Raw genomic sequence first — 20472 nt, forward strand, 5'->3', positions numbered from 1 at the left:
ATAAATACACATCACTTTGTGAGAAGTGCCTACCTTACAGGAATGTTAATGTCAATTAATAAGTGGCAAGGTTAAGCTTTTACTTAAGACAAAAGACAAATTGGTAACATTGAAATAATGGGCGAGAAACTATATCAGTTTCTGGGCAGCAAGTGTAGATAAAGGAGACCAATTTTTCAGGAAATATCCCATGCTTGAAAATGGACTAACTGTTTTTTGGCCATGGACTGACTGGCCTGAAATGTTAGTATTCGTTTACACACTTCCAGTTTGGTGCAGTGCATTGCATTTATCCTCATCCAAGAAGTGGAGGAGGCCGTGGACAGACAGATCAGTGTGGGAATGGGAGGGGAAATTGAACAAACTGATCCCTTCTATATTGGAGAAATCAATTGGAAATTGGCTGACTGTTTTGCAGAACCCCTCCGTTCAGTCTGCAAGCTTAACCCCGAGCTCCCTGTCACTTTAAGCTTCTGATCCACTCCCACTGTCTATGGCCTCCCACACCGTTCCAACGAATCCTAATGCAAGCTCGGGGAACAGGCATGTTACAGTTGACAGCTATTTCAAATAATCACACATTTTGAGCATTAATATATTTTCAACTCCTTTTGTGAGCAATGTCTCATGTTTATCTATTTCCTTCTCTTTACACATGCCTGGGACCTGTCTTTTGTTATCTGCTAATGTCTGTCTGACCATTACACACTTGGTTCTGTCTATCCTGTCCTCCACATCACAGACCTTCCATTTTGCTCTCTTCCTCTCTCTCCCTTTTCCTGCATCCTTATTTAGATACTCTTCCCAGTTTGGGTGAAAAGGTCAATAACCTTGTCATTTTAACTCTGAGCTCTCTCCACTGATGCTGACTGACCTGCTGAGTATTTCCAGTGCTGTCACTTTTGTTAGATGCAATGTCCTTTAATAAGAGCTCAATGTCTGGTTAAGGAGTTCTTCCAGAAATTGGGCAAAGTCAGCCTGTTCAAAATCAATAGCTCTTCCAGTAATGGGAGCCCTGTCAATGCAGTAGGATTGCCAAGCATTTGCCCACATTTGGCCCATAACCTTCTAAACCTTTCCTATCCATGTAGCTGTCCCATTGTCTTTTAAAAGTTCTTATTGCACCTGCCTCAACCACTTCCTCTGGCAGCTCGTGCTCCATACATACCGGCCTCTATGTTTTTGTTTAAAAGTTGCCCCTCAAGTTCCTATTAAATCTTTCCCCTCAAACCTATGCCATCTAGTTCTTGATTCCCGAACCCTGGGAAAAAGACTGTGCGCATTTACCCTATCTATGCCCCTCATGATTTTATACACCTCTGACTCATGTGCAAACAGAATTCTCACTGTGTTTTGCTCACAAACCCTCAAAGCTAAAGATGTTGTGGACGCTCATTCTCCAAACAAAAACTATAAAATCAGCAGAAAGATAAAAATGGATTAAATCAGTGAATGGATTCATTATCCCCAGGATGACTGTGGGTTAGAATTTCATTTTGATTACTTACGTGGTGATCTCTCAGAGAAGTTCGTTTGCCTGTTGTGGAACCTACCTCACACCTATGTGCAGACAGGCATTAGATTGTAGAGCTCAGCACCACAAAAGGTAATGGAGGTGAATCACACAGAGAAAGTGTGCAAGGAGAAAGTTGTGCTGGGTGAGATGAAGAGGGATGAGAGGAGGCATGCATGGAGCACAAACACTGGCTTGTACCAGTTGGGCCAATCAGTCAACTTCAGTCACTGAGATGAAAAACTTCAAAACTGATGAAATTATCACCACCTACTCTCCACCACCATCTTGTACCCTAGCCCTCTCGTCATGAGCTGATGAAGAATAGTTAGTCCATCGTGACCTGCACAGTGGAGCTGTTATCTCACAGATCCAGTGACCTGGGTTCGATTCTGACCCTGGGTGCCGTCTGTGTGGAATTTACACTTCCTCCCTATGACTGCGTGGGTTTCTGTCCCGGAGTGCTCCAGTTTCCTCCCACATTCCGAAGGTCTGCTGTTAGTGAGTTCGAATCATAGTATGGTTGCGATATAGAAGGAGGCCATTTGGCTCATCATGTCCATGTTGGTTGTCTACCAGAGAGACTCATTAATTTCACTTGCTGGTCCCTTTCCCACAGTCTTGCAGATTTTCTCCCACCAAATCTTTATCCATTTCCTCTCAAAGGTTACAGTGGAACCTGCCTCCACGACATCTGTGGACAGTGTATTTCAGATTCCAACCACACACACTGTGTAAGACAAAAATCTTAATTCTCTTTCCCTTTATTTTAAACCTTTGGACTCTTCCGCCAAAAGGAAGAGTCTTCCACTCTCCACTCTGTCCAGGCCCATCATTGATTTATATACTTTTATCAAATTCCCCTTCAGCCTTCTTTTCAAAGAAAGCAGTCCCAATCTCTTGAATTCTCCCTTTGTACTTGTAGTCCCTCATTCTAGAAACCATTCTGATAAATCATTTCTGGAATCTCTCTAATGCCTTCAACTTTTTCCTATGTTGGCAACAAGAATTAAAACACAATACTCCAGTTGAGACAGGAACAGTGTTTCAGCATGGCTTCCCTGCTTTTGTCTTCGATGTTTCAATTGATAAAGCCCAGAATTATGTATGTTTTATTGCATGCTTTCTAAACCTGCCTTGCATTTTTAATGACTTGTGCATCTGTACCCTAGGTCCCTCTGCTTCCACACCCCTGTTAAAACAGTATCCTGTGTCTGTATTGCCTCCCCCCATTCTTCCTACCAAAACTCATCACTTCACATGTCCCCGCACTAAACTGCATTTGCCACGTGCCTGCCCATTCCACCAGTCTGTTCATATCCTGCTGCTATATCACTAGATCCTATGTCATTATCCTCTTTGTACCTCACAATACCACTGAGTATTGAGTCATCTGCAAATTTAGACATTGTGATTTGCAGCCCCCAAGTCTAGATCATTAATGTAGATCAAAAAAGCCATCGCTCCAACATTGATTCCTGAGGAACACAACTATTCATTTTCCATTTCAAAAAGCAATCACCACGTTGTCTGTTACTTAGCCAACTTGACATTTATGCTTTCAACGTCCCTTTTACGCCAAGTGATTTGACTTTGCTGATAAGCCTGAAATGCAGCCCCTCATCAAAGACCTCAATTGGTTACCGTAAATTTTCCCAAGTGTAGGTGGATGGTAGGAGAAGCATTATTTTATAGACTTCCATCAAATCTTCCCTTGCCCTTCTTTTCTCCAAAGAAAACAGGCCCAAGCTCTCTGAATCTATCCCTTTAACTGCTGTCCCTCATCCCAGAAGCCATTTTGATAACATTTTCCAGACCCCTTCCAATGCCTTCACATCTTTCTTATACTGGCAACAAGAATTGAATGCAATATTCCAGTTGACGCCTGACCAGTATTTTATAAAGGTTCAGGATAACTTCTCTGCTTTAGTCCTCTATACCTCTGTTGTTAAAGCCTGCTTTCTGCTTTCTTGACCTGCCCTGCTACTTTATCAAAACCCTTGGTTGGTTACTGTAAAGTGTCCCAGGTGCAAGTTGATGGTGAATCAGGGACGCATTGATGGGCATGTGAGCAAGAATTAGTTAGAGCGAAATAACAGGGGGGAATGGGATTGATGGGTTTTGCTCTAAGAGCCTGCACAGATTCAATGGGCTGAATGGCCTCGTTCTAAGTCATATGAGAACCCCTTTCAGGTGCGATGTGAGCATCCTTGGAATGGAAATGCATCACTGGTACCAAACACAACCAACGTCTTTCACGAGGTGCTCGGCTTCTGCTGGAAGAAACCAAATTCTGGCAACAGAATACAAAGCATATCAGCAGCAATATTTCTACCCTAGACCCCTGTCTACAAGTAAGTCTGAGTGCAACAAACAACTGGCGCAGTTTGGTCACCATTCATAAATCTGTCCCTCCTGAGCTTGAGTTGGCTATAAGGAACTGTAGCATGTAAGTTTGTACGAGAAAAGTTTTGGTCATATACCTGAGTGCTGTGATAATGTTCTGGAAACAAGTCACATTTTCCTGGAAGACACTGTTCTAGATTTTCCCACCAAAAACAAGGTGTTGCTTCTTTAGCAAGGAAGAGTAGGAAAAGAGGCACTGCTTAGATCACTACTGTTGGTCATAAACAGAAGCTCCTGGTTCTTCATGCAGTCCAATCCCAGCAAGGACACAGGTTGCCAAACGGTTGGCATTGGGCGGAGGAAAAAGCTGGTGAAGACCGATTCACTCACAATGTGTTCTATTTCCTGTCCTACAGGTAGCATCGATGGCTCCTGGGATAAAGAGAAACTGCAGTCTCCCACTGCCCCATCTGCACAGGCTTCTGTCAGCCATGCTGCCCTCTCCAACCAGCACAACCTCGCTGTAAATCATTCCCTCAACTCCCTTCAGCAGAACCACTTATTACCCAATGGTGAGGACAACTTTCTGTGTCATCAGATGTCCTTGTATTTGCCACTTTTCTTTGTAACTATACCCATGTCAGGATGAGAATGCTGAGCTAGCTGCAAATTAACAATGTGCGGCAGACAACTTTATATCTTGCATGGGTCAAAGGTAGCCAGCGCCTATTTAATTACTTTAGAGATAGCTACGTCAACTGCATCTCAAGGGGTATTCATTGCACAAATAAAAGTCACAAATTAAATCATAGTTTAAAAAAATGTTTGAGATACATGTAGAACAGATATTTTGTAGAACAAGGTTATGCACTTTATCCTTGGATTAATGCTGATCTATTCTTTCAGCACCATTGTATACTTCATATTAATCCTTTTAGAATGCAGAAGATTTTGATAGAACGCATGGCTCTAGCTAACGAGAATTTATCTCCCATTGTTGTTTTTACCTCTGTATGGGCACACTTGTTTTGTAGCTTTATCATTTCCACTTGCTGTACAATTTGAGTACATTTCTACTGTAGAATGACACCCAAGTGTGATTGTCAGGGTTTGAAAGACAAGGTTTTTATTTGACTGATTTCAATGCAATTTTCTGCCCATATCCTTCAATGCATTCTTGCTCCAGATCTGGTTATCTCTGGAGCCTGTTTTTTTTCCTTCTCTTTCCCAATTATATCTGAATTTCTAACTTTATATTGCCATTAATATCTCCTCAGCTACCAGTTGTATTTTTGGCCTTTTTGTCTCCAAGGTTCCCCAAACCTCCAGCGCTGTTCAAATTAATTTACAACTTTTTGCTATCCATCATCTGCTAAAATGGCAATTTTCTCTGAGGAACAGAATTTAAGCATGAAATTTGTTGTTTGGAGCTCAGGGTATAGAGATAGTGGTTGTTGAACTGCTTTTGGATACCAACTAATCTTACTGGTTGCTACAGGTATGGTTGTGCATAAACTGTATATTATTGTGCATGAGATTGGAAATGTTTTCTTTTTCTTGTGTTCTACTCATTAAAGTTTCAACCATTGGAAGCCTTTAATATTTTCACTTTGCACAGTTCAAGAATAAACCATCGCTAATCTCAACATCTGTACTTAATAGCCATGGCTCAAATCAGTTCAATGAAAATCCAAATACAAGCAGTTAATCCTCAGTAGTAGAAGTTAGAACAGTGGATCTGATTTGAATCAAACTCATCAGATCCTCAATGTTCCTGAATAACTTTGACCACAACTCTTCTAACTCTATGAACTGGGAAGAGACCAATTATTTATGTGGATGACTTTTGGGACTGCCCATTGTATATATTGTGTGGAATCATGAAGGCAAGTATGGACAATTGAAAGGCAGAATGATTGGGGTTTCATTTAGCCGCATTGGTAGTCATTGTCAGATAGACCTGGAAATGTTAGTTAAAATTATATATAAAACATGCTGGCAATACTAATTGAAATACGTACTTGTACATCAAAAGATATGAATTTATGACAATTATTAATATACCTAATTATTAATTACCTTGGCATTGGATTTTCTTGATGAGCACAATCTTCATTACGCTATTTTTAGTTTGCCGGTTGCTCCTGCAGTTCTCCCCTCTATAGTTTGGCACCTGCAGGATGAAGCAATTAAAGGAACTAAGTCAATGTGGTCGTAGTTAAGATAACTGTTCTGCCATGCTGGTTTGACTAATGAATTGCAGCACGATTCAATGTCCAGGAACAAAAATTGCTCCAAAGCAGATAACACCTATACATACTTAAGGATAGAGCTTATTCCTCTTTCATCTCATTTTCAGGGTGGAAATCATAATGTAAGAAAAATTATATAGAAGCATTTAAGATCCCAAGGGATCTAAACAGGCTGGATGTGGAGGGGATGTTTCCTCCTGTGGGAGAATCTAGAACCGGGGACCATGCTCAACAATAAGATTTTGTCTACCTAAGGCAGAGATAAGATGACATTTTATCTGTCAGATTGTTGTGAGTCTTTGGAAAGTTTTCTTCAGTGGGCAGTGGAAGCAGAGATATTGAATATTTTTAAGGCAGAAATAGATAATCTCTAGATAAGCAAAAGGGTAAAGGTTATCACAAGTAGATAAGAATGAGAGGCTACTTATAATCAGATCAGCTTTGATCTCATCAAATGGTGGAGCAGACTTGAAGGGTCGTGTGGTCTACTCCCGTTCCTGGTTTGTAGCCTTCATGTGTTTGCATGTTCATATGTAACAAAGCAGAGAAATAGGATGGAAGTGCATGGAGCTCCATGCCTGACTTTGCAATCCCATTGCATCAAATGAGAGGCTGGGTTGAGAATGAAACCTCTGTAATGTTGTCTGACTGTACCAGCAGCATGGCAGTGTTTGGGTAAGGATTAAAATGCCATGCTATTGATTTGTTCCTCTCTTAATATGGATGAAGCTTATTTACTAATGAAGCAGGTATCAACATTTTCTTGGTTTTAAGCACAGTTTTCAGACCTGATTCTTCTGGATTGATCCGTGACTTTTTTTTGCTATGAAGATGGTGAGCACTTGATACTAGGACACTGCCATTATTTTCTCAGTATCTCAGTATCTGTTCAATGTACGATGCTTATTGGCCAAGATGTATCTGACATGTGTCAACCATGAGCCAGTGCTACTGGTAATGAAATGAGGATGCAGTTTGAAAGTGGGTGGTGTGACATGAACAATGGCCAATTGGCAACCATTTCGCACCTGTATTAAAGTTGAATTTCACTCCTTGGTGTTTTACATTCCATCAGTAAACAAATATTATTCTCTTCAATATATTTTCTCTTTGGAAAAAGTTACTATTATTGTCAGGCTAATTTCACCAAATTGGTTAAGAACATATTTGGATTTGACAAATGGTCCCTATTACAGGAAAATAACCTTTGTTGAAGTCAGAATACTTATAGATAATCTAAAAGATTATGGTATTTAGAAGAATGTTTGGAAGATATTATAAACTGAGAATGACATTCAGTGGTAGCCATGGTGTATTGGAGCTGAGTAGGTGCAGCCTGTCAAATCATTCTTACATTGAGGATGTATGTGTCTTTATATTTCTTAAAGTTATTAAAAGCTGCCTGCTGGAAGTTCTTTCACAGGGTTTCAAAGCTTCCATAACTGTTGGTGGTGCATGTGCTTCTGTTTTGTGCTCCAAATATATGACTCAGTAATAAGTGCACATTGAAACCTGCTTTTGAAATTTGTTTCCTTTGACATACAAACAAAATATGCCATCCCACTACATTAGGACTGGAAAATTGTATCTATGAGGAAATATTTGATAAGCTGGGGTTGTTTTTTTAATCGAATAAGTGAAGATTTAACTGCAGTGTACAAAATTATGAGGAGCCCAGATGGAGTGAATAAAGAGGACCTATTTCCCTTGGCGGAGGGCTCAAAATCCAAAGGGAAGGTGAGGGGAACAGCTATAGATTTAAAATAAGATCAAAGCGGAGATGAAGAAAAAAGAAATTTATCCATAGGGTGGAAGGAGTTGAGACCTCACTGCCTGAAAGGGTGTTAGCAGGAGAAGCCCTCATCAATTCTAACACGTATTTGGATGTGAACTTGAAGAACTAGGACACAGTGATGGCGATGGGATCGTGTGGGAAACTCTTTCTTAAATGTTTTGCAGATTTTCTATGATTCAACGGGCTTTCTGTCATACTCTATTCTGATAAGGGAGTACATGGCAATGGAGACGTGCCCAGAGTTTGTAGGAGGACATGAACAAAGTGAATTGCTCACTTTGCTTTAAAAACTCTAAATTCCCATGACCATTGCATAAAGACTAACATCGTCAGGATGACCAGCAATGCATACTTGTGATAGAGAGTTAATTGGTGCAATATGGATTGTAGCTTCTGGAGAAGCAGTTTTAGCATTCATTGGGAAATGGGTGATAATGGAATTAAAATTACTGAGACTGACTTTCTGCCTTGTTATCACTCTGCCCCATTCTAACCTTCCAAAGCGACCTGGTTGACTGATGCAGAACCTGGAGTTCCTGTATGAGGTCTCCATGGAATTTTGGGAGACACTTGAGCAGGCCATGAACTGCAGACAATTCAATGAGTAACATTCAGTGGCCAAAAGGAAGAGAACTCAAGGAATTAAGTGTTGTGTGGCCAGGAGGTGCAGATAATGTTCCACAGATAATGTGGTTCCTAGCGCTCCAGATTCCCAACTCTCTTGGTGATCACAGGCTCCATTTCACCTAATCACATTCCACTTATCTTCCCATTGGCACAATCTTGTTCAAGTTGAGGAGCTACCTCAGGTAGTCTGGATCAGGGGAATACAGCGCAACATAATACGGCCAGATCAGCGAGAAGAATGCCAGGTGGAAGGATGCAATGGTTGTGTCAATTAGAAATCACCTCATGTATGTTTAGAGGAATTGAGTGAATTATGAATGAAGTAAAGATATTTTCTAAGTGTAAGAACGTGCTTTTATATTCTGCCTTTCATATGCTCAGAATGTCCTAAGGTCAGGAATTTAAGTTTGCCAACCTTTCAAGCAACACACTGATGCATCCTTAAATTCAAAGTTGAGTTTATGGTCATATGCACAAGTCCATGTGTGCACAGGTGCAATGAAAAACTTACTTGCAGCAGCATCACAGACAAATAACATCAGATAAGCAGCATTCACATAAATTATACAAAAATTATCCAAGAAAGAACGCAATTAGAACAAAAAAAAGTCTATTTTAGTGGTCATAGCGTTGTTACACTGAGGTAGTGATTAGGGTTCAAGAACCGAATGGTTGAAGGGAAGTAGCTGTTCTTGAACCTGGTGGTGTGGGACTTCAGGCTTCTGTACCTCCTGCCCGATGGCAGCTTGTTGATGGGTAGAATGTTTCAGGTCAACTGTTTGCACACTTATCTATAACTTTGGACCTTATCCAGCTGATTGTTGGGGTGTCTATGCTTTACCTTGTGTGTGTCCCTGTCTGAAGTTGTCATGGGCAGTGAGGACAATGCCTTTTCCATGCAACAAGGTCCCAGACACCTTTAAAGAGGTAAAAGTTCACCTGTTGGTCAGAGGAGCTGACTGAGAGATGAATGTTGATCACGGTGCAAGGAGAACTTCCTACCTACATCTCAATCCTCAATCCTATCTGTTTAACCTGTGATGTTGGAACAATTCTGTATTGTGTTTACCTTCTGAAATTCAGTTCCATTGAATTAAATGGAAATAATTTTGGAAATAGAGTGCAAACCGTAGTCCCTTTATCCTGCATATTTAGCACACAACTAAAGAATCAGGTATGGAATTCTTTGCAACAACAAAGTGAAAAAAGAACACTCTGAGACAGGAATACTGAAACACAAACTGCTGAATAATAAACATCCTCTTAAAACCTTACTCCTAACACCCGTTATTCTTGGAGTCAGTTGTACAAATAATTCTTGCATATTTCTAATGACCCTTTTCCTTTTCAGGTCTGGAGCTCCCATTTATGATGATGCCCCATCCACTTATTCCCGTTAGTCTACCTCCGGCATCAGTTACCATGGCAATGAGCCAAATGAACCACCTTACCACTATCGCTAATATGGCAGCTGCAGCACAAGTACAAAGTCCCCCTTCCAGAATGGAAACTTCAGTTATTAAGGTAAATTCATCCTATCTTGTGCACGTTCCCATTGCCTGGAATATGTTGATGTTCTGTATTGAGGAAGTGTGTCAAACCATGCTGGAAAGAATTCGGCAATATCTTATCAAAGGCTGGGATATTTATGAGATGTCCAAGCTAACAGCAAGTAATGAGGGCTCTGTGATTTTTATGAGCTGTTTAAATCATTATTAAGGATATACTTTTCATCATCGGTCTATTTTTGGAAAATTGAATATCAGATGCCAGTAAATATTTTTCACTCCAACACGTTTCTTTGGCTAGGTGAAATGAACTGGGGAAAATGTATCCTTGAATCCCTGAAGGTTGTCACTGTGGTGTGTTTGTGGATTGTCTCGGTAGCTCAGCTCTTTGTACCAGAAAGACCTCAGGTTTCATCTGCAGGCTGTGTCTGTGTACACTAATTTCATTTGAGGTGCAAATTTTGCAGTGCTTTGGATGTGAGAGTGGGGTTGGCTGGCAAATTCTCCCGCTCTTGGCTGCCATCCCTGTTGGATGTGCAGGTATGTGTGTGTTGGCTGAGGAAAAGGCCCAACGGATGCGCCAGAACTTACAGCTTGAAATTCTGCTCTGTTTTGGCCCATCACGTCTCTACTCCTTTGTGAGAGAAACATCACAAACGGCACCACTACTTACCACACTCTGCAACGGTTCTGCTGATCTCCCTGCTGAGCTGGGATGGAAGAACGGGAGAATCCTGTGGGATTTTTATAGTGGAGAGAAATAAACCGGCAGTAAAGGAAAACGAAATCTGAACATCGTTCTTCAAACTATAGGAATTATTAAAAAAATGTTGGAAATAGTCCATTGGGGAACATCTGTGGAGAAGGGAAACTGAGTTAACATTTTGGGTCAATGACCTTTCATCAAGTTTAATGATAATGAATGCTATCATTTCATTAGATGTAATGCAAATGATATCACATGACTCTGCTTCTGCCTCATATCATACATAATGGAATCTCTCATCCATGCCTTTTGTTACCTTTAGCCTTGACTGTTCAAAGGCGTTACTGGCTGTCCTCAGCAACAAACAAGATGCATGGGCGGCAGCTGTGGAGGGAAACAGACAGTGGACGTTTTGGGTTGAGACCCTTCATCTGGATAGTCTGAAACGTCCACTGTCCATTTCCCTCCGCAGATGCTGCCTGACCCATTGAGTTCCTTTGGCATCTTGCTGTTACTCCAGATTCCAGCATCCGCAGTCTCTGTATCTCCACTAACTGTCCTCCCTTCTTCTACTCTCTATAAATGAGGTCATCCAATGACTTGCCATTGTGACCAAACTTACACAAAGCTCTGTTTGCCCATCACCAACCCCCCCCACTCCCCTATACAAGCTTGCTGGCTCACACTGGTTAAACAATGCCCCAGTTTCGGTAATACTCTGTGTTGCATTCCATGGCCTCGACCTTCTCTATTCATGGTTTTACCTTAAGTCCCAGAATCCTCCAAGTATCTTCCACCTTCAAATCCAACCTCTTGTTCACTCCCAGGTTTCATTGTTTCACTACTGAAGCCAAGCCTTCAGCCAACAATGCCCTAACCTATGGGCTCCTCAAGATGATCTTCTCTTCTCTGGGACGACCTTTAAGATCTACTCTTAGACCAAATTTTTGTTATCTGCTCCAGGATTACCTGACATAGCAAATTTGGTTTGATGAAGTTCTTGCAAAGGGCCTGGGAGTGTTTCTGCACTGTTATAAATGCTATATAAATTCAATATTGTTGTTGTAACACCATTGACTAAATCATTGTTCAGCACCATTGAGATAAGGCTGAGACCTTACTATGTGCTTATTTTCCATACACCATTTTGGCCCTTCAAGTCTATGCCGGCTCACATAACAATCCCATTCCACACTAATTTCCCCTGTAACCCATGACCTCCTCCTTAGATTCTATCAATCGCCTACATTCCAGGCTTGGTTTACAGTGGCCAATTAACCTACCCACCCGCACATCTTTGGGATGCCAGAGGAGACCAGAGTACCCAGAGGAAACCCACGCAGTCACGAGGAGAATGTGTAGCCACGCACAGGAAGCTCTGGAGGTCTGGACTGAACCAGGGTCACTGGAGCTGTGAGGTCGCAGTTCTATCAAGTGCACCACTGTGCTAATCTGCAGTTGGACTGTATGCAGCAATTACGTTCAAAATCATTGCAAAATAACTTCAGGGTAAAAGCAAAAAATTGGCTCTCCTTAGCCTCACTCTCATCCCACTCCAAGACTAATGTTGAATTAGGGATGTGGAACTAGCATTAATCCTTTTACTGACATATGTAACTGTCCTCACACCTTCTTCAGGCACGTACAAAGGAATCCTTTGGTTTCTCTGCATCCAGTATTGGCGATGGTGCACCCATCAACCACTGTTTCCAGATCTTGAGAGTAGCTGAAGATTGGGCATCACCCAGCCTGACCTAACCCTAGTGTAAGCTTGAATAAAACAGCTCTGGAAGATTTTTAGCAGCTGGACAGAAGTGTCGGTGCCTGCAGATCAGAGTTATGATACCGAACTTTGTTATCAGTTGCAAATTGCCCTTCATGTCCAACCCCTCCTAAACTTGCCAACGGAGTGTGGCTTTACACTTTTGGAGATAAGCATAAAGGGTTGATTTCTAGGAGAGGCTTTGCGGCACAAAATTGGAGATCAAGAAATTGAGTTTGTTGCACCCAATTCACAAATAAGTAGGAAGTGCAGCAAACACATCTATCCTTGCTTTAGAACAGCTGATTTGAACTCTGGTTAAGTCAAACCTCACATTTGAAAACAGTAAGCCATGATGCTTTTTCGGTCCAATCCACATAAAGATGCAAGTACATAAGGTCTGAGTGTGTGAAATGAGAACTATGAATGTGCAGCATTGTATAATGTATGAATTCACAGTGACTAATGATGGGCTTGTTCCATATGTGAGTAAGACCTAGATTTCTCAGAGGAGTTTGTCACTGATGATTTATGAGGCCTTTATTACTTGCAGAGTAAACTGTGTTAATTCATTGTAGGGCAGGACGATAGTGGTGCTACACTGCTGCAGGCACAATGAAGTATGAAGAGGATTAGTTCAAAAGCACGGGGGTGATTTTTAACCCAAGCTGTCTAGGGGAAAGCTGGTGGTACAGGAAGTTAACTTGCTTTACTGTATAGTCAACAAATTCACATGCCTGAAATTGGTGGGTTCTTTGTTTAAAAATTGTCTGACCTGAGCTTTGAAATTGAGTGGCAGGTAAATGCCAAGTCAGAACTGGGTTGGATGCAGATGAAGCTGGTCCATATAAGGGGTTACAGTTCTTCTGGGTCAGGTGGCATAGGAGAGATTCCTTGGGACTGGACTCCTGCTGTTCTCGCATAACCCCATCCCATTCTGTGGAAAGCCAGTCCACGTTTGTACTTCTTTGTCAAAAGACAATAGAACCTCTGCAGGTTCACACTCGCTTCCCATCTGTCCCTCCTCCGGATGTTCAACAGCGTTGCCATCGTCAGATTAGCCACCTTCAACGTCCTGAAGTCAAATGTGACCAGAAACGTAACCAGTCCAAATCAATATATACTCTGGCTGCAAGGACAGGTCAGAGACTGGGCAACATGCCGGGAGTGACTCACTTCTTGACTCTCCAAAGGCTTTCCACCAGCATAAAGTCCTGAATTTGTTTGAATACTTTCCTTGAGCTTGGATGAGATCATTGCCAGTGATACTCAAGAAGCTCGACTATTCTGCTGGCCAAAACAGTCCTGTTAATCAGCACTCACTCCATCTTCCAATGTGTTCAATCTCTCCACCAACGGTGCACCATGGCTGCACTGTGTTCCATCTACAAAATTCAGTACAATATACACCAAGGCTGCTCCAAAGACAGGTTCAAATAGGTAGCTCACTACCAACTTCTCAAGGGCAACCAGCAGTTGTCATTGAATTCTGGCCTTCTCATGGATGCCATTCTGTCATAAATGAATTTAAAATGTGCATTGACAATATACTAAGGTCTAGGATTAAAATTGCTGGAGCCCAGGGTTGCAAATCTAACTGCTGAAACCTGTCAGTTAAAATCTGGCCCCATGCACCCATTTCCCTCACTTTTTATCTCCCCTAGTATTAATAGCTGTTCCTTGATATATTGGAGAGTGGTAACCTGGTACAGATCGTTTGATACAAATGAAAATGGGTCTGTCACAAAGTATGCCTTTTTAATAAGTGTTCCCATTGCACCATCTGTGAATAACAGGATTTTAAAAAGAGTAATGATAACAAATACTCCAGTGAGCTATTCATAGTTCCACTGGCATGGAGTCAGTGAAGAAAAGATTATTTGAAAACTTTTAAAGCATGCCAGTTGATGACCTTTGAGCCTTGAAAAGCCTGATTTTTATTCTGTGTCCTGTCATTGACTTCCATCAATGAAAACTTGCAGCATTGGTTGGAATGGTTTGTGGGAGAGGTTTATTGAACCAGCACAAAACATGGTGGAATATTGACTTACACTCACTGTCATTCATACTCAAGGTTCCTCTGTCTTTTACCTTGCTTCGTGTTTAAGCCAAGCTCAAGACTTAAGCAGTTTCAAATTTGCTTTCAACTTGGACGACCTTGCAGCCACGTTGTCATGAAACACCTTCCTGCTTTTGATGGCTGTTCTTGTTCCAATGAGATGTGCATGTCAGTCTATCTGTGCCAATGTGCAGTTATCCAGGGTGACTGAAATATCAGAAAGGCAGTCTTAATCTGGTACCAACTGTTATGGCAGCTACAACTTCCATTGTTTTTGCTGATTATTTCCTGGTAAAGAGCTTTGCATGTGTTGTCTCTTGGCACTGAGATGCAGCAATACATTCAGAATTGGTAATGGAACACAATAACAGGATATGAGTTAGGCAGAGGCTGGACATCATGTGGCAAGAGGCTCATTTATCCCACCCCCTCCCCACAACCCCTTCTCAAAGCCTTTTGGTAAACTATAATGGGTAAATCAGGAGTGTATTGCAATACACACTCAACTTGTGTGGAAGGGTATACTGTAGTTCCAATGACACTTAATAAGCTCAACACCATCCAAAGCAAAGTAGCCGGCTAAAGTGACACCAGTCTATCAACCACTCCAGATATTCATTCCTTTCACCACCAGTGTAGAGTAGCTCAGTTTGCATCATCCTCAAAGATGTAAGGTTTCTTCAACAGCACTTCCCAAAACCATGACATATACTGGAACACGTAGAGGGACAAAGACACAGAGGAACTGCACTACCTTTAAGTTTCTCTCCAAACCACACACCATCCAAAGTATCATCATGCTTTCATTGTCACTGGGTCTAAGTCTTGGAAATCTTACCCCACCCCAACCCCCACCCTCCCGACATTCTGTGAGCTCCTTCTCACCAGATGGAGTGCAGCAGTTCAAGACTTTTATCCCATCAGTTAGAATCTTAGAGTCATGGGGCAATACAGCACGGATACAGGCCCTTCGGCCCAACCAGTCCATGCTGACCACGGTGCCCACCCAGCTAGTCCCGATTTCCTGAGTTCGGCCCATATCCCTCTAAGTCCCGCCCCTCCATGTACCTATCCAAGTGCTTCTTAAATGAAAAAGATGCCCCTCAGGTCCCTTTTAAATCTTTCCTCTCTCACCCTAACTCCATGTCCCCTAGTTTTGGACTCCCCTACCCTGGGGCAAGGACAGCTATTATCCACCTTATCTATGCTGCTCATGATTTAATAAGCCTCTATAAGGTCACTCCTCATTCTCCTACTCTCCAAGGAATAAATACCTAGCCTGGCCAACTTCTCCCTGTAACTCAGGCCCTCGAGTCCTGGCAACATCCTGGTAGATCATTTCTGCACTCTTTCTGGTTTAACCACATCTTTCCTATAACAGGGTGACCAAAACTGTACGCAGTACTTCAAGTGCGGCCTCACCAATAACTTTCTCCAACTGCAACTTAATGTCCCAACTTTTATACTCAGTGCCCTGACAGATGAAGGCCAGCATACTAAACACCATTTTCACCACCCTGTCGACCTGTGATGCCACTTTCAATGAACTATGCCCTTGTACTCCTAGGTCCCTCTGTCCCATTACACTCCGTAGTGCCCTACCATTCATGGTCTAAGCCCTACGCTGGTTTGACTTCCCAAAATGCATCACTTCACATTTATCTGCATTGAAATCTATTTGCCACTCCTTGGCTCGCTTCCCTAACTGATCAAGATCCCCCTGTAATCTACAATAACCTTCTTCATTATCAACAACACCCCCTAATTTTGTGTCATCTGCAAACTTACTGATCAAGACTTGTGCATTTGCATCCAAATCATTTATATAAATAACAAATAACAATGGTCCCAACACCGACTCCTGTGGCACACCACTAGTCTCCTGCCTCCATTCCGAGAAACAGCCTTCAACCACCACCCTCTGTTTCCTACCTCCAAGCCAATTTTGAATCCACCTGACTATCCCTTCCAATTCCATGGGACCTAACCTTTCAGAGCAGCCAACCATGCAGGACCTTGTCGAAGGCCTACCGAAAGTCCAAATACACGAGAACACTGGAACAATACAGCACAGTACAGGCCATTCGGCCCACACTGTTAACATCCACTGCCCTACCCTCATCAACCTTTTTGGTTACCTCTTCAAAAAACTCTAAAAGGTTCATCAAGCATGACTTTCCATGCACAAAGCCATGCTGACTCCTCCTAATCAGACTCTGTCTGTCCAAATGCTGGTGGGTCCTGACACTCAGAATTCCCTCCAGTATCTTCCCCACTACTGACATCAGGCTGACTGGTCTGTAGTTCCCTGTCTTGTCCTTGCTACCTTTCTTAAACAACGGAACAACATGAGCCACTTTCCAATCTTCGGGAACTTCACCAGCAGCTAACGATGAAGCAAAAATCTCCACAAGGGCCTCCCCAATTTCTCTCTAGCCTCCCACAAAATCCTAGGAAGCACTCGGTCAGGCCCTGGGGATTTATTCACCTTAATGCGCTGTAAGGCTGCAAATACCTCCTCCCTGGTAATATGAATGTTCTCCAAAACATCTCCACTAGTCTCCCTTAACTCCTTGAGTAACCATGATTTTCTCCTCGGTAAATACCGAGGAGAAATATTCATTAAAAATCCCACCCATCTACGGCTCAAGACAAAGACGCCTCTGCTGATCTCTAAGTGGACATACTCTCTCCCTGGCCACCCTTTCACTCTTAATACAGCTAATGAATTATTATAGGTATAATATATAGCTCACAGTTTACTGTGCACACTTCCAGCCAATTCACTTCTGAGGTAGAACGTCCCAATTTCAGGTTCCACTCCAGGAACACCAACATAGTAATCCAGGCCACCACTGACCTGACCTCGATAAATACTGAACTGGGCTGATCCAAATGTTTCATCAGTATATATACCCACCCAAATGAAACATTTGTCATTATTGTACCAAATTAGGTTCAGGTCAGGAAGCTTGCTGAAGTGCCCTGTTTCTCACGGGCCTGTATAATTCACATGCCCTTGCGGTTGTTTGCAGGAACGTGTTCCTGACAGTCCTTCACCTGCCCCGTCTCTGGAAGATGGTCGCCATCCAGGGAGTCATCCTTCCTCCCACCGGAGCAGCAGCGTATCGAGTTCACCAGCTCGGACAGAGAGCTCTTCCGACAGAATCCGTGAGTTCCTTCTTGTGAGACTTTCCGAAACAAGTCTAATGCATGGTTAATGTATACTACAAATGCACTATGACTAGCTGTGTGCAGAGATGAAGGAAGGTGAATCCGGTAATACAGAATAAGTGATACATTTGCAGTTGAATCTACATGTTTCCTGCTATCTTCCCCTCCTGGATCATTGGGCTGAGTCTTGCAAGATGATGCCAGTGGCTCCAAAATGAACAGCAGGCACTTAGCTGCGTAAATGGTAATATAGAACAGTACGGCACAGGAACAGGCCCTTCAGTCCACGATGTTGTACTAACCTAATTGAACTAGTAATTACATGTCTAACTAAACAAATCCCTTCTGCATACACATAGTCCATATCCCTTCATGTGCCTATCTAACAGCCTCTTAAATGCCTCTACCATATCTGCCCCCAACACCACCGCTGAGGGAGCATTCCAGGCACCCACCACTCTCTGTGTAAAAAACTTGCCCTGCACATCTTCTTGAACTTTCCCCCCTCTCACCTTAAATGCATGCCCTCTAGTAATAGACATTTTGACCCTGGAAAAAAGATATCGGCTGCCTACTCTATCTATGCCTCTCATAATCTTATAAACTTCCATCAGATCTCCCCTCATCCTCCGTCGCTTCAGAGAAAACAACCCTAATTCGCCCAACCTCTCTTACAGAACGTGCCCTCTAATCCGGGCAGCGTCCTCGTAAACCTCTTCTGCGCCCTCTCCAAAGCCTCCATATCCTTCCCATAATGGGACGACCAGAATTGAATGCAATACTGAAAATGTGGCCTAACCAGAGTTTTATAAAGCTGCAACATAACTTCCTAGCTCTTGAACTCAGTGTATCGACTAATAAAGACCAGCATGCCATACTGGGGGTCTTGGGATCTTGGACCCCAAGATCCCTAGTATGTTCAGTAGTATGTTTGATTTCCAAACAGAATACAGAACTTCTTCATTCACTCCGCAGCTAGACACAAAGTTGTGGAACTGAGGGACCTGAGAGTACAAGTGCACAGTTCACTGAAATCGGCCGCGCAAGTAGACAGGATGGTGAAGAATGCGTTTAGCATGCTCGCCTTCATCAGTCAGAGCATCAAGTTTAGAAATAAACACATTATGTTGCAGTTATATAAGTCATTGGTGAGGCCGCACTTGGAGTATTGTGTGCAGTTTTGGTCACTCTGTTAGAGGAAAGATATTGTCAAGCTGGAGAGGATGCAAAAGAGATTTACGAGGATGTTGCCCGGACCAGAGGGCTTGAATTATAAGGAGAGGTTGGCCACACTGGATCTTTATTCCTTGGAGCGTAGGAGAATGAGGGGTGACCTCATCAAAGGTTATAAAATCTTGAGGGGTATGGATAGGGTGGACGGTCATAGTCTTTTCCCCAGAGTTGGGGAGTCCATAACTTGAGGGTACAGATACAAGATAAGAGGAGAGAGATTTAGAAGAGACCTGAGAGGTAACTTCTTTGCACAGAGGGTGATGAGTACCTTTAATGAGCTGCCAGAAGAAGTGGTCGAGGTTGGTACAATTGTGACATTTAAGAGACATTTGGATAGGTACATGGAGGACAGGGGCTTGGAGGGTTATGGGCCGATCATGGGCAACTGGGACGAGCAGGGAGGATGCTGTGGTTGGCATGGACCAGTTGGGCTGAATGGCCTGTTTCTGTGGTGTATTACTCTGTGACTCTATGACAAGTCGATGGTGGAAGTTGATCTTGCTGAGACACCTCAGGTTTACGGGAGGAATGGTCTCTGGGATCCCATACTTGGTTAGGACTGGTGCAGAACCTGGGATCCGACTGATTTCAATGGAGATTATCAGACAATGACTGAGGAAGCAAAGGGGAAGGCAAATGGCTTAATTATTGGTGTTTAATGTTATGTTTTTAATTACTTAAGTGATTACCGATTTTTTTTAGTTACCTAATTTTAATTTTTAATAAGTACATTTTTAATTAAAAATGTGAATTTTAATACATCTTAAGTATCACTGAATGTCAGAGACATTAAAAATGATTAAAAATCTCTCTCAACTTTGCAAAACTGGGAGTGGAGCTTGTTGGCTCTCAGAGCTTCCAAGGGTGTTCTGAGCTGGGGCTCCCTCACTAATCTACTCGAGACCCTGCCACTGCTCAGACTGTTCCGAAGGACTCCAGAATGTTCTGGACCCATGAGATCGGCTCTCTGGATCGGATATGAAGGGCTGGGCAAGAAAGATCTGGCCCAGTGGGCGTTTTGTTGGAGCCTGATTCTAGTATCCAGTTAAAGTTCATCCAAGCCTTTAAACATGAAGGGATATAGTTCCTTGTCCTGGTGCTGGGGAGATACGATGCTCCTCATTCAGGAAAGCCAGCCCTGAATTGTAAACAAGATCGCAATGGATGGATTAAGAACGTGCCTGATCCTCGTTCTGCATGTGAGCATTTTGGTGGTGATCACTATTTAGCTTCCTGAAGTAGGAAACCTACTTCTACTCTCTGTAGACACAAAATATTCTACAGATGCTGGAATCTGGAGCAATACACAAAAAGTGCTGGAGGAACTCAGCAGGTCAGGCAGTATCCGTGGAGGGAAATAAACAGTTTCGGGCCAAGACCCATCATCAGGACTGGAAAGGAAGAGGGCAGAAGCCAGAATAAGAAGGTGGGGGGAAGGGTAGGAGTACATGCACCACGCACTTTATTCCATGGTCCACTGTCCTCTCCTACTGGATT

The 20472-nt window shown here is 42.6% G+C and overlaps 1 protein-coding gene across 2 annotated transcripts in view; it reads left to right on the forward strand.

Annotated features, from left to right (window-relative positions):
• The window catches only part of LOC127575842 (dachshund homolog 1-like), a 489887-nt gene that overhangs the window by 358084 nt on the left and 111331 nt on the right, over positions 1-20472 (forward strand). Inside the window, exons 4-6 of one of the 2 annotated variants that reach the window (XM_052026010.1) lie at positions 4276-4431; positions 9885-10057; positions 17604-17739. In XM_052026010.1, coding sequence (XP_051881970.1) covers positions 4276-4431; positions 9885-10057; positions 17604-17739 — 465 coding nt within the window. The remainder of the gene's footprint in view (positions 1-4275; positions 4432-9884; positions 10058-17603; positions 17740-20472) is intronic. The other variant, XM_052026011.1, reaches the window with a different exon arrangement.

This window comes from Pristis pectinata, chromosome 11, assembly GCF_009764475.1.
Source record: "Pristis pectinata isolate sPriPec2 chromosome 11, sPriPec2.1.pri, whole genome shotgun sequence".
NCBI lineage: Eukaryota > Metazoa > Chordata > Chondrichthyes > Rhinopristiformes > Pristidae > Pristis > Pristis pectinata.